A 15,198-nucleotide genomic window follows, 5' to 3' on the forward strand; every position below is an offset into this window, starting at 1 on the left:
AATCAGCAACAGTGAGATTATCTCTCTGCCGCAAACGATGAAACAACTGTTGGAATACTGCCATCAATTGTATCATCTTGTGTTTGACTTCAACGTCGCCACTCAGGTAGAACTGTACATAGCCATAAAAGGATTTAATATTTCGACTAAAATAATAACACTTACTAGATTGACTCTGACTAATGTGTGAGGCCACAAGCAGCAGGATAACTTTGGAGACCATTCACCATCAACAACAGCCTAAGACAAGGGGATGGCTTGTCATCCATCCTTTTTAACCAGACTGTGAAAAAAATGATGCGTGAGACGCACTATCCTCTACGAATTCACCATACAACTATTGACCAACGACGACGATGCTAAGAAATGGAAAGAATAACGCAACATGCATAAAGTGCTTTCATCAAAATTGAGCAGGTGACAAAAGATCTTCAATATAAATATATGGCAACGTCAGCGCAAAAATCGAAAACAATAAATACCACTTCTCAACTGAATACATGGAGATATGGGAATACAAATTTGATACAGTTGATGATTCCTCCTACCTAGGGTCAAAAATTAGAAACAATAACAGCTATGATGATGAAATCTGTGTACGGTGGTCAGCAGCCAATAAAGCCTATTTCAGCTTACAAAACTGTTCCGCTCGAAACCATATCTCACCATAGGGTTAAAGCTCTTAGTGTACAAGTCAAAGATCTTGCTAGTCCTCATGTATTCTTCGTAGACTTGGGTTTTTAGCAGGAAAAATTGTCGCCTTCGAGAGAAGACTGAAGAGGATAGACCGAAGGATTCCGTAGCCTATATAATGACGAAATTACGAGCGATATCATGACAATCCAACAGACATTGCCTCACATAGACGAAGACGTAGGACAGAATACCGGAGTAGGGATATCGAATTGATCAAGGCGAAACCGGAAGATGTGGAGTTCTTTACTATGTCAGGCGTAAACCGGGCACAAGTTGTTGGCCGTAAGCCTAAGACTTGACGGTAGACCCTTGGAATTCAGGATTAAACTGCTCAGGCAAAGGTGACAAATATAAGCTCTTTCAGAGGAGCAAAGACAATTGATGTATTGAGGCTAAAGTTTTTGATTACTTCTAGTATGTACTTTGTTTCCGATAGTGAATTTTTTTTTATTTCTACGAAACGAGAGATATGTAAGGTTTACTTGCATGAATTGAAAATATTGAGAAGGAATCTTTTTGGTCTCTTCTCATATCTATTGAAGTAGTTGATAAAAAAATCCAGTTCCTATTCTGCGTTGTTGAATGTGTTGAAGCCATAAGGATTATTTGTGTCGGCATTAAAGGAAGGCGAAGCTAGAAGTTAATGGGGAAAAGAAACAATTTGAGTATTAGTTAGATTGAAGCCTTTATCGACATTTTGGTTACAGAACTTCTGGAAATTCTGCAATTTCTAAAAATGTAATCCTAAATTGAATGAGACAGAGAAGGAGTTTTTGATGAATGCCTAACCAAGAAAGGATCAAAAGATGGAAAAAGGGGGAGGTCTGTCAGCACTTTTCAACATTAGAGCGCAAGTATTGGTCTATATCAAGTGTATGTTGACTATCAGTGGATGCGCGGCCTATTTAAAGTCAACGAATCGCACCTGTTGAAATTCTAATGCAAAAGGTAAAAATTAAATAAAAATTCTTATAGGTCATAATTTCGAAAAGCAAGTACACAGTTTTAACATTAAAATTTGAAATAAAAAATATTTTAAAAAAGTTGCATTGTAATTGACCTATATTTTTTAATTTACTGAAGTTTCTTGTGACCAACTTTGGGCAACGGTTATAGCAAAAACTTTGAAATCGAAGACTTTGTGAAGCGCTTCTAGAAGATATACTGTGGTTTGACTGGGACGAGTCTTCTGATGAAGAGTGCAAAGATGATGAGGCACAGTTTTTGGTGAATAGTTTGAAAGAAATTTCAGAGAAGGGCGGGGAAATCGAGATCGACTTACTAGAAGGTATCGTCTCTGAAGCACGTGCTAAAGAGTATCCAGAGAATTCCGAACCTCTTGCCGTTAAAAGAATAAGGTCATCGACATTGCAACGGAGAAAAGAAGCATCATAGAAAAAGCCTCTAGAGGATGTTGAAATGGTATACAACAACTCGATACAGTATTTGAGTTCGTTTTTTGACGATACACTTATTGAATTGATTGTAAAAGAGACCAACTGATACACACTTTAAGATTCCGGTTCTTTATTTCGGAACTTAAATACACTAAAGAAGACATTCGTCGGTACTGTGGGGTTATGTAATCTTAAGATGTAATTCAGCTTCAAAATTGCATGGTCCCAAGAGCTGCAGTTGACTGCAGTAAGCAATTCACTTTCACGCATCATTTGGGAAAAAAAGGAAATTCCGACATTTTTCTGATAAAATGAAGTAACCCACAGAAAGCTGATGTCATATCAAAAGCTGTACGAAATACGTCCAATTTAATCAATGCTCAAAGACAAATTTAACGGTCTACCTCAAAAAGAACACCAAAGTATTGATGAGCAAAGAAGGATTAAAGTAAGTACAAATATTCACGATGTCAAAAAGGAATATTTCTGGACACCGCGTACATTACATTTGCAGGAAGTATTCTAGCAATATAATCCCGCTAAATCCCATGAATGGGGAATGAAAACGTTTACATGAGCATTTATGTATGACTTTGCTCTCTACGTTGGCGATGGGGGATTCCCTAAGATAGACTTGGGATATCGTTTTGTATTTGGCATCTTCAGTTTCGAAATTTAAAAACTAAATGGGTATATTTTGCATCGACCCTGTCACAAAAAAAAAACAGAATGGGATATTGTGAACTGAAATTCGAATTTGATTTGAAGAAGCTTGATAGAGGATGCTACGATACGAAATACGAAGTCAACCATGGAATTGCTGCCGTTCATTGGCTAGACTGCAGTTGTTATCTATATTGCTTAGAGATGAGTCAATTTGAAGGTGCCATCGGTAGAGGGCAAAGAAGAAACAATCTATTGATGTCGCGAGACCAAGTGTTGTAGCAGAGTACAAGAAGCACATGGCAGGAGTTGATTTCTCTCACATGCCAATGGAGCTCTGTAAGACAATCATCGCCCTCCTATATGGTACTTATGAATATTTTACTTATCCTTGAAAATGGCAATAGCCAATTACTGGCTTATATATCGCAATCAACTAAAACTGGTTAAGCCGAAAGTAGAGCATATGCCACTTTTAAAAGTCCAGGAGGAAATAGCAAATAACAGCTAAATGTTACACCATCCTCCTCGAGCTCAGGGCAAAGAAAAAGAGGGCCACCTAGTGGAATTATTTTGGAACAAGAGGAAATAGATTCATCAATGTCAGCTTCGTTTTCTTTCACACCCAGTTCTAGTTTCGAGTGCTGTAGAGTTACTTATGTTCCGGCAAATTCAAAGAGACATGTTTAAAGCGGTCATTGTGTAGTATGGGGAGAAACAGATCAATTTTGTCGTCGTGTCCACTTATGTTGCAACACAAATAAAAATTGTCTTCTATCGTACTTTAAAATAAAATACTTGAAGAATAAATAAGGTGTCAAAAATTTGCTTTCATTTTTAATGTCATGAAATACTTCTTCAAAGACCCAAAGTTATATATATATATATATATATGGAACTTCCAATATCTAGTGTCCCAATAACTCCAAAAGTTTGAAATTTTCAGGATTCCTTAATTTCGATTTAATCATCTCAGGGATCATGAAAAAATCTAACAGTTGCCTCAGGTGCGAAAGGATTAGTACCTCTATTTAATCTGATACTGGCACCCGATGGGAAACAAGGAGCATCACCACGTCGAGCAAAATGACGATATAGGTCAACCATAGCCAGGACGAAACTACCACAACCGACTACTGAGGGAACTTTCCAAAAAGTTTACTTCGAAATGACTATTGCTGTTCCTTGGATATCCCATGCTCCAAAATTGACAATAAGATTGTGTCCATTCCATACAATTGTAAATCGATATTCATACTGAAATTATTTCAATATTCAATATTCAGTGATACTGTCGCTGCATAGCGATCGCATGATGATTACATGTTTTTAGATATACTAAATTTAATCCACTCTGCAAAATACAATAAAATGTGACGATGTGGCTAAATATATTTTAGACGTTTCCGGTTTATAAAAATTGTGAGGGACCAATGCAGAATTTACATGTCGGTACTGGAGTAGTGAAGAACACGGCAGTCAGATGGATTGCAACCAATCACTATCGTATAGATTCTGCTTCGAAAATTTTCAGCTGTTTAAGTTTAAAGGGAAGAGGTGTCCTGCTCTAAATTTTCTGCAGAGTTCTTGATAGAAAAATGAACCATAGTGAATCCTTGATGGAACGGGGGTAGACCGTCAGTCTCTCAATTTCCTTGCTCTGGGTGCAAAATCCAGTGGTTATGGATGTTTGTGTTTGAATTGTCTATGGTTCGCTGCTGTGAGCTTATCACTTGCACAGCGTAAAGGGTGATGATAATGAAACTGAAGCGCAGTCTCATCAGAGATTGTATGGATCCCCTATACTCCACCAAGAAATAAACATCAAACACTATAGTCCATCCTGAGATGGTATAAACTATTATACAAATATAGCTGTTCACCAGAGGAATTTTAATCATCCCTCACTGGGACTGCCACCGTTCATAATATCTGGTAACGTTTTCATCGACCATGTTTTATTTTCACAATTTGTATTAAAGTTCTACAGATGACAAAAAATTGCTGAACACCTAAAATTAGTTTAAATTGATCGAGAAGGACTTTCAAATCAAGTCAAAAGGTAAAAATACCAGAAATTATAGATGGACTAGGATTACTGTATTAGAAGCCTGGAGCCTATAATCCTTGCACAAACTAGCCGTTACCATGACACGTCTGGAGCAGATTATCGAATGTAAATTTAAAGTCATCGCACTGTATGAGAAAAAATTTGCAAAGTGGTATTTCCTCGGCAAACAGAGAATAAGAAGTAGAATTTATTGTTTACGACTTTCAACGTTCAGTACAATCTCAATGAAGAATTTTCTCAAGATCTGAAAACAAATCAAATGAAGGCCGGGGTTCTAAAGCCACTTGGAGAGGGTTCATGTTTCATTGGCCCTTGGTGATTTTAAGAGATCTATTTGGAAGTTTTGCGATGAGTTTGACAAAAATATTATATACTGAGAAACAATAAAAAGCCTCTACCTTCATAATGGAAATAACGACAATGGATTTCACGTCTAGAGACGCGGTCGTTAACTCGACTTCCTTTTCAGATCGTTGGATTCATATAATATATATAATAACGAATTGCTAAACTTTTTAATAAATCGACCATGTAACCATTCAATAAAGATGGACTAGTAGCATACTTGACGGCTACCTGCGCTTACTTGACATCTACAAAAATCTAGAAATCCGTTTGTGTATCCAAGTATCTGGAAAGCAAAGTTTATATGTATGAAACGTGGGCGGCACAAATAGTGATATGAGCAGTAGTTAAACCCGTAGAAAGAAAATCCGGGCCCAGGGTGAAAATTACGATGAAAAAGAGTGAGGTGAAAACTATGTGGGCCCACTATTGTTCTATTGAAATTTGTATCCTGGGCCCCTGGAAAACCTCCGAGTCCGGGGAAAATTCTTCCTTTCTCACTCCCTCTCATCAAGCCCGGCAGTAGGAATTCACCATACAATAGACCACACGGATGGCCTTTCGGAAGAATTTTGAAGGATGTTGGAATATGTTAAGTGCAGCTATGCAGCTAATTTATCATTTGAACTACGGTGACGGTGTACGCATAGTATTATTACGCCTATATATTATTACGATCTTTTCTAGACGGAAGGCAAACTGTCCCAAGCCGCGGCTTTGGAATAAACAAAAGTAAGGCAAGAGTAATAACCTAAAGTCGAAGAACGCCGCGAACTATACAAATGTCAGAGTGAAATTATGCGGTGTTTCCAACGATTAATTAATTGAAATAATAAAAACTATAGTCCTTGTTAGCACTGATGAAGGGAACAAGTGGTTCCCGAAATATCGATATTTGCAAGAATAAATACCCACACCAACGAAAAAGAAACAACAAGTTTTTATTATTTCAATTATACAAATGTTCGTATGTACACTTTTGTAAATAAGATGTATAAAAGAAAAAATATAATAACTGCACAAATCAACTCTGGAGTTAATTAGAATGGAGCTACATACACGTCCACCTTAATTTATGATTTGCGCAAACTACAACACTTTTCTCCTCTTTCACATTTTCTTAACCACTGAAACAATTGCACGTTCTATGTATATTTCACTACCTATGCTCTCCTTAGATACAAACCTGAAAAATAGTGCAATATATTTCGGAAATTTACATTCTTGTTCAACGAAATTCTCGTATATCATTGTCTTAACATCACACTTTTGCATATTCACAAATATTAAATTGACTGAATTATATAATTTTTACCTTTTAGAAGCTTTGACTTTTCCATTCCACCTGCCATAATATATTTGGACTTATTAAAGATTCTCAGGTTCTTATTATTAAATAGCCTCGGAAAAAGCTGTGCAATCAAATGAAATACATTTGATAAGTTCAATTTTCAGAAAGAATAAAGTCATGACCCCAAGAAAAGTGATGAGAACCAGATGATCGTAAATTTAATAAAAAATGAAGAAAAATAGCCCACATTCAACTCGGTAGAATCATACACCCCTTTTATCTAGAAAATTTAAAAAAATCGACTTGAAACAAGCAATCCACAACTGTCAGAAAACTTATAGAACTAATCAAATGCCAAGCAGAAAAATATGGAAGGAGAAACTCCCGAAAGCAAAGTGTGTTCGCGAAAAAATAGGTTGAACTTAAAACAAGTTGTTAAGAAAAATAGTGTTAGAAATGTGGAAGAAGCGCTCAAGGAAAATTAACCAAACTGCGAAAAAACGAGAAAAGTTGAATATTGACTTAGGAACATGGCTAAAAAAATATGATCTATTTTTCATTCGTTTTTGTTTAGATGGACCAAATTATTGAACACAACAGTTAGATCCATAAAGTACCATAGTGTATTTCTCCATGGGAAAGGAGGAATAAGTAAAAGTTAACAAGAGCAGAATAACGCAGCTATTCATATTGCACATGGCCAAAAGGACTTTTCGAATGTTTTCGTTTTTTACCGACGTTCTGGGCCGTCTCTCAATGTTATTGAGAAACTATGTACCTGACTTCGAATCACTCACTGAGGCAATCAACAATTTGAATCAAAATCAATGCTAATAAACTTGAACTCAAATGGCCATAAATATTCATCGAAAATATAACAAAACGCTATCAAATCACTGCAAATTGGAGGAGGTATTTGGAGAAGGCATTTCTTTATTAATTGAAAGAATATATACTCGTACATGTATATTAGATTTACAGATTAACTGTGCCTTCTATTCACACTTTTCTACCTGTTCTTAAAAAAATATTGAATTACTCTCAAGAGGAGGCCGTTATATTAATGGAGAAACATGGTTTTTACCTTGTTCAACCTAAGGGAAAACGATCAAAGGCAGGAGCGTCCTATCATCTTCTCGCGGAGTACAATTTTATTTCGAAAGGAATTCAATGTTTCTGAAAATGTTAGTGAGTAATCATACAAGATTCGCTGTATTTCCAGGATATGAAAAAAATGTATTTAAAGGGATCAAGAAAAAAAAATAAATTACTTTAAAGGCAGTATAATAATTGCACATTTCTCTATTCGTTATTCATATTTCTCTTGGTTTCTTTCTAAAATAGTTCATTTTATCATATTCACTCTACTTAAAACGGATCTTTCACTAGAAAAAATATATAGTATATTTTGCATTCTACGTTATCATTTCTCGTCTCTAAAAACTATAACGAAAACATTATTGTATATATTATATACAATTGACTCTTAACCATAAAACTCAAAAATGATATCTAAAACCGCTAGTGAAGTCAAGAGGAAGCTCCGAACAACGTAGTAAAAATTCTTCCGACCCCAAGCAGTTAACGACTGAATTCTAGGTTGATATATTTTTCTACTGTTGGATCTTCAGTTATAATTCGCAAAACGTCCATTCAATATGAATATTTTGAGTGCATCACTGAGTGCGGTGTTTCAAAACTCACTGATCTTAGACAATATTAGTACAAAGCTACTCTGAGAGATTCATATGCTTACTAAGTCTTAGGACACACAATATGCAGGTAGGCTACGTTCATTCCTAATGCAGACGCTTTGATCAATTTGAATGCAAATGGACGGTACATGCAGTTTGATCTCCTCGCACCACTCAGTGTTCCAGATACCACCTTTGAGCTCAAAGCTCCTAAAACTCTTAACCATTTTCTAGAAATCTTTTCAAACGCTTGCTGTATCACTATCTCACATAAGTTGATCCTCACTATGGCTATCACTACTGCTAGTCAATAACAGCTGAGCAGACTCCTGCTCGTTTTCTATTTGAATTTTATGCTGTGACGAATTACGTTTGTGCTTTGCAACGCCAACATTATTACTATTGCTACTACTATTACAAGTATTACTATTATTACCACTAATAATATTGCTAACGGTGACAGTGTTCGACGATGTTGACGAACAGTTAGGAATGCAATTGACGATAGTGCTACCGCCGCTCACGGCGGTTGACGGCAAGTCTATGGGACTAACAACCATCTTATTAAGATCCTTGGAATTGGTGCGACGATGTCTTAAGATACTAGACACCGACAGAGGAACTTCAACGAGTGGCTTTATCTCTTTAGCATTGAGATCTTTCGAATTATTACGCGAATGATGGTTATACTTTAGATCGGACGTTTCATTCGAATTTTTTACCTTTGCTTCCAGGTTCTTGAGCAGATTAACACTTTTCTTCAGTTTGAACAGATCCTGATCAAATCGAATGTTGTTCGGGGTGTAAATTTGATCGTAGGAATGGTTCCGCGAATGCTTCTTAGCACGATGGCTGTCATCATCCTTCTTCAGATGATTTAGAATGTATTTGATATTCAAGTTTTGATCGTCTCGTGAATTTGTCCTGGAATGTGTTAGCTTTTGTCGGAAATCGGATGCCAGATCATGTGAGTTGTTGCGGGAATGAGATTTGATGAATTTTGTGTTCTTATATTTGTTGCTGTTATTCGTGTTGTTATCCGATGTGTCGTTATCTCGCGAGGAGCTTCGAATCATTTTAACGTCGCAAGAATTGCTGCGGAAATGTTTCTTAGATTTTGTATGAGGTGCAGACGCAAATGGTTGGTTGGCTGTATTGTCGCATTTATCATATCTGAAAAAATACAGTTTTTAAAGTTTATTTAATTGTTTATGCATGAAAATCAAAAAGATTAAGGATTTAATTGTATTTTCTTTGAAAATGAATTTATTCAACATTCCACTTGGAACTTCTTTTTTGAGTATATCCGAATCAATTCACAAGCTCTCAATACTGAAATGAAAATTGTTCGTACAATACGGTCTGGATACTCTGGGTTCCAGGGTATACTTGGTTCGAATAAGGGAAGGCAATAAGGGAACAATTGACCTGACTTAGAAGAGAGTAGACTAGAAATCGGGGAGAGGTTTATGGCTATGACAGTCAAAAAAAGAAAACAAACGGCTGAAGGAACTATAGTTGGTCTGCAACGAAACAGTCAGATATTACCTAAACCTGTTTTTTACACGCATTCAGTAGACAAGAAGACTATTGCCAATCGTGATATGGTACATCTGATTAAACGTTCGTTAGCATTCAGTCGAAACGCAACTGACCCCTGAAAGTCTATTATATATTTTGGAACAATATCCGACACTTATGCACAGCAAAGAGACACAGAGGGGGGGGGGGGGGGGGGGGGGAGAGAGAGAGTATCTAATACCAGGCAAAAGGTGAAAACATCTAGAAGCACATAGGAGATGTTCTACAATTTCTGTCGGTTATAGAGCACAGGATGTAGTCCCCTCTGATTATTATCACTACTATTAAGATTAGTGAGAGTTCAAAACACAAATTGATTATTATTAAAAATATTTATTTTATAAAAAAGTGAAGCGATGGCGGCTTTACGGTTTCTTACCAGGGCAGAGGCAAATCGTCAGACGCCGCCTCACCTCTGCCCTGGGAGCAGCGTGACCGTAGCGGCTGTCAGATGTTGCGTGCTCCTTTATATAATTCGTAGAACACGACATGACTACGAATTATATTGAGCGCAAATCCGCCTTATTGACCAGAGCTTGGCCAGAGCTGAAATATTCGTTTTAGGAATGATGGGGTCCTAAATCCGCATCAACTTAATGCTGGACCGGACCAAATGGGAAGCAATTTACTCCCTCTTTCCTGGTCCACGGACCCCAGAATATCAGAAGAAGGGGAGAAGGAGCGGAATGTGGAAAGGTAAGAGGTAAGCCATATGAAAACGCTTACAGACGAAAGTTTGTATTAAAGTATCTTATGATTTACAGTGTCGAAGGCTTCAGCAAAGTCAGTGTAAATGGTATGCACTTCTTGCTTTGAACTTAGACACTTATCAACAAAGTTGGTAAAGTTCCGCAAGTTGGAGGCAGTGGACCTACGCTTAACACTATGTGGTGACCAAAGTGGGCGGACAACCAGTGGAACAGGAGGAGAGGAGGGGAACGGGACGCTAATTCTCGGCAGGCGTACAATCGCCACTTTGGTGAATGGGGATGATGAGAGCCTCTTCCCACGAGCTAGGAAAATGATTCTTTTTGAGGCTTTTGTTGAAAATAAGGGACCGATATTGCATAATTTGCTAATGAAGTACTCAACAAGGAGAGGCCTAAGAAGGGGAATGATAGGCGAAACAAGGCAGACTACATCCACTAGCGGGAAGGAACCTAGACTGAGGAAAAGTAACGGCAGAGTAAATGAGAATATAGTTCGGGGGGAGTTAGGTGAGGAGCCAGATAATTTAATGATAGGGGAGAATAGCTGGGCAGGACAGCCGAAGTTGCGAATGTGGGGCCAGAAAGGTACAAATTTCATTAGTGTGACATCAAATCTCATAATTAAATGGGTTGTTATGCTTGTAATAAACATGATGACTCCACTTCACTGGAGTCAATTAGCAACCTGCCATCAGACTTGCGCACAATCATATTCATGATTACATGATTATGATTACGAATTTTACGATTACATGATTGTGACTATAGTCGGGCTCTCGTGATTATGATTGTAGTCACGTAATTATTTAATTATAATCCTGTATTTTGGGTTACGATTGCTTAATCTCGCTGTTTGATAACCTATACATCGTTATGACTTGAAGTTGAGGTAAGGTAAGATAGTGTAAAGCAAACGATATTTCCCAGTCAGAGGAACTAGAATATTTACATCAATTTCGTCAATTAAAACAAGACACGCTTTCTACTGGAATCAAAATAAATGAAAACAGTTGATTTATTCCTAAAGTGGTATATGTTGTTTATTTATATATCGAGCACCATTTGTACCCTTCCTCAGTACATAATCAACTGGAAATACGTATCTAAAAATAAATAACATATCCCGTTTTAGGAATAAATCAATTGTTTTTATTTATTTTGATCCTAGACTATCTAATCAGAGCCATTTATAAAACTCCGGATAATTACTGAACACGTTTTGGACTTTTGGAGGAGCTTGCAATTATGATTGCAATTTCATTATTCACAACGTTATAACGTTAGAATTATATCAAATGGAGTTAGTGGGTCTGTTAAGTAACATATCAGGCAGATCTGCCTCAGACAACAGATAGATAGGTGTGTGTGTGGCTGAGTCAGGCAAATGTTTCCATCTACATTGTACTTCGCCATTCAGGCAGTACATACATACTATATAAACAATTGCCACTTACGAAATACTAATCTATATGTACGAAGTTAGGCAATTAAGTAATGAGACTGATTCCATAAAAACCGTATATTTAAAAATTATTCTACAACTCTGCCATCCCCTTCAAATTAGTCCCCTTGGGCAGCTATACAGCGATTCCAGCGCGTTTTCCACTGTTTGTAACATTTCTGGAACGCTTCAACTGCGATGTCCGCGAGTACCCTCGTCACGGCCGCTTGGATGTCCGTAATTGACTCAAAATAGGTTCCTTTGACCACCGATTTTGTTCTCGGGAACAAAAAAAAAGTTACAGGGTGACATATCGGGCGAATAAGGCTTCTGTTGCAGCAAGGCGATCCCTTTAGAAGGTGTGGCACGGCGCGTTGTCGTGATGAAGGATCCAGTTACGAGCGATGTCTGGACGCACCCTGTTGACTCGTTTTCGCAATCTTTCGAGTACTTGGTGATCGTAGACTTGATTTACGGTTTGCCGATGAAGCAAATTCTTTGTGGACGATTTCACGGCTATCAAAAGAGGTAATAATCATCGTTTTCACCTTCAATTTCCTCGCGCTTTTTTCGGGCGAGGAATGTGCAGAGACAACCATTGTGAGCTTTGGCGTTTGGTTTCCGGGTCGTATTGGAGAAAGCAGCTCTCATCGCCTGTAATAACTCGATCAAGCAGCGTGGGATCATTTTCCACTTGTTCCAAACAGTATTCTGCGACGGTCATTCGATGCTGTTTTTGCTCCTCAGAAAGGTTCTTTGGAACCATCTTCGGGCACAACTTTTTCTTCCCGAAATCGCCTGTTAAAATTTATCTGACTGTTCACGGTTCATATTCAGTTCCGAGGCCAATATTCGAACTGCCAAATGCCGATCTTCACGCTGCGTATTCCCATCAGTCCGCACCTCGACTGGTCTCCCACTCCTTAAAGTTTTTATGCATTATCACCATGCACTTTTACAATTGTACGTTTCCGAAGCTGTTCCGTCCAATCTGGCGCAAAATTTTAACGCAACGCGTTGCTCTAGATTTCGTTTCTCCATTTTCGTGACGAGCACCACCAACACGTCTACTCAACACGACATAGCTGGCGAATTAAACAAGCTAGAACGATGGTGAATATATAGATGGAGAGGGGAAGAATGCCGGGGAAAAGGAAGGGAATTTCAAGGTTGCAAGTTTACCCCAAGCGCAGCAATAAAATCAGTCTCACTACTTAATTGTCTAACCTCGTATGTATGTTTCGGAATTTACAATTTCAGCTCACAAAACACATATGTACATACAGTGCAGTGCCAGCGAATTATGAACAGCGCTGATTTCAATGCAACTATGAAATTTAGGGTATGTAGTATTATGCTATGTATATTTTTTTAATATACATAAGCTTCTTATTATTTGCCCATGTCTGTGCTCTCTGCTGACACTAGAAAAAGTACCGTTATGTTTTACTTTACGCTACCGAATAAACACGTAATAGAGCATCATTGCGTGTCGTGGTTTGCAGCATTATTATACATTGGTAAAACAGGCACCTAGGATTCCTCATATCCCAAACAAAAATTTAGCTTTAGCCTGGCCTAGGCTTAAAGTACTGGCGGTTTTAGGTTGGATATAATTCGGATCCTTATCATGTTTGCTATTATATAAAAGAAAGCGATTTCCACCTGTTGCCACTTTCGGTCACGGTGCTCTCAGGGCAGAGGTGAGGTGGCGTCTGATAAGTTGTCTCTGCCCTCTGGGAAACCGTTAGTCAAATTGTTGGAGGACCACAAAGCAAAGCAAATTAGTGGGGTCCTTTTGTCCATTCGAAAATTGCCCGAAAATTATAAAGATCCACAAAAAGGCCAAATGTCATAAAAGACAATGAAAAAGATCCGTTTGAATTTCGCAAAGCAGTGCAAAGCATTCGTTGCAATTGACTAGGTAGAAGTAGGACTTAAATTAAAAGTAATTTTAAAGTCTTTGCTATTACCAAAACTTATTGCCGATAATTTTGTTTCTTTAGCTCCTGTTTACTGATGAATCCACTTTGAAGGTGCTAACAAACTAGTTTGTTTCCGTTTAACGATGATGAGGAGAAAGTACCACCCTTCTTGCGTTTAAGCAATTGTTAAACAGCCTGCTTCAATAATGATCTGGGGAGTGATAGCGAGCAAAAGTACCGGACGCTTACACTTTGTAGAATGCAGCAAGAAACAACAATATTTAAAAGTCTTAAATAATGCTATTCTGTCGTTCAAACAACGAATGGAAGTAATTGTAGATTCTACAATCTTTACGCAAGGCAATGTGCCCCGCCATATCGCGAAATCTGTCAACGAGTGTTTTTCCAGTCGAAACATCGTCGCTCTTCCTTGGCCATCCAAGTTTCCTGATATCGACCAAATTAAAAATGGTTGGAGTGTTTTAAAACAAACGGCTTATGAGAGACAAAACCTTACGAAGCAAGTTTTAAAACAAAATATTCGCGAAGTATGCCTAGGCAATCATAACTATGTAGGACGCGAAGTACAATCTAGTTGGAAGCATATTCGATTCAGATAGAAGTTTGTCTGCCTGTTGTCCGAGGTGGACAAAGACATTTGTCTCCTTGATGTCTGAGGCCTGGAACAGAAATTTATTTGAGGCAGACATTTGTCTGTTTGATGTCTGAAGCAAAGACAGACATTTGTTTAATACAAGGACAGATTTTTGCCTGACATAACAGTCTGGAACAAACATTTACCCGAGACAGATATTTGTCTGTCTGATGTCTGAAATGAGCACAGACATTTGTTTTTTGTTATCAATTTGCACGAAAACATAATTTCAGTTGTTAGCCAATAACCAAATCAGTTGTTAGTTCCTCTGATCGTTGGAACCAATCCACAAATGTATTTAGTTAAAAGGTTAACTAGCCAATAGGTGAACTGATTCATAAAACACAAACGATACTACATATGATTTCATATGATTGCATGATTATGGTTATGGTGATTACGATTGCGATTGTAATCATGGACTGGGAATTTGATTACAACCACGTAACCATTTACAATGCCCACTTCCCGATTATATTCTTACCCATAATTGTAATGGTAATTATGACTACGATTTTGCTCACTTTTACCTATCATAGTTGAGAAGTGAAAGTTTGCTTGTCAAGCGGACATTAGTGAAGAAAGCTGGCTACCCACAGCGAGGATCCCAAAATTGCTGTTTATTTGTAGAAATACCGGACTGTCAATTTGTTTAGTTATTTGGAGAAATAACCAGAAACTGGTAGACAAATGTTACTTAACATGACCAAAAACAAGGAAAATCATGAT

General features: G+C 37.7%; 1 protein-coding gene across 2 annotated transcripts in view; it reads right to left on the bottom strand.

Moving 5' to 3' along the window:
* The window catches only part of LOC119652599 (solute carrier organic anion transporter family member 5A1), a 176,462-nt gene that overhangs the window by 12,916 nt on the left and 148,348 nt on the right, over nt 1-15,198 (bottom strand). The window contains exon 13 of one of the 2 annotated variants that reach the window (XM_038056828.1): nt 8,880-9,330. In XM_038056828.1, the coding sequence (XP_037912756.1) occupies nt 8,880-9,330 (451 nt within the window). Of the gene's footprint in view, nt 1-6,487; nt 9,331-15,198 lie in introns of both variants that reach the window. The other variant, XM_038056827.1, reaches the window with a different exon arrangement.

Source organism: Hermetia illucens, chromosome 3 (assembly GCF_905115235.1).
Source record: "Hermetia illucens chromosome 3, iHerIll2.2.curated.20191125, whole genome shotgun sequence".
Taxonomy (NCBI): Eukaryota; Metazoa; Arthropoda; class Insecta; order Diptera; family Stratiomyidae; genus Hermetia; species Hermetia illucens.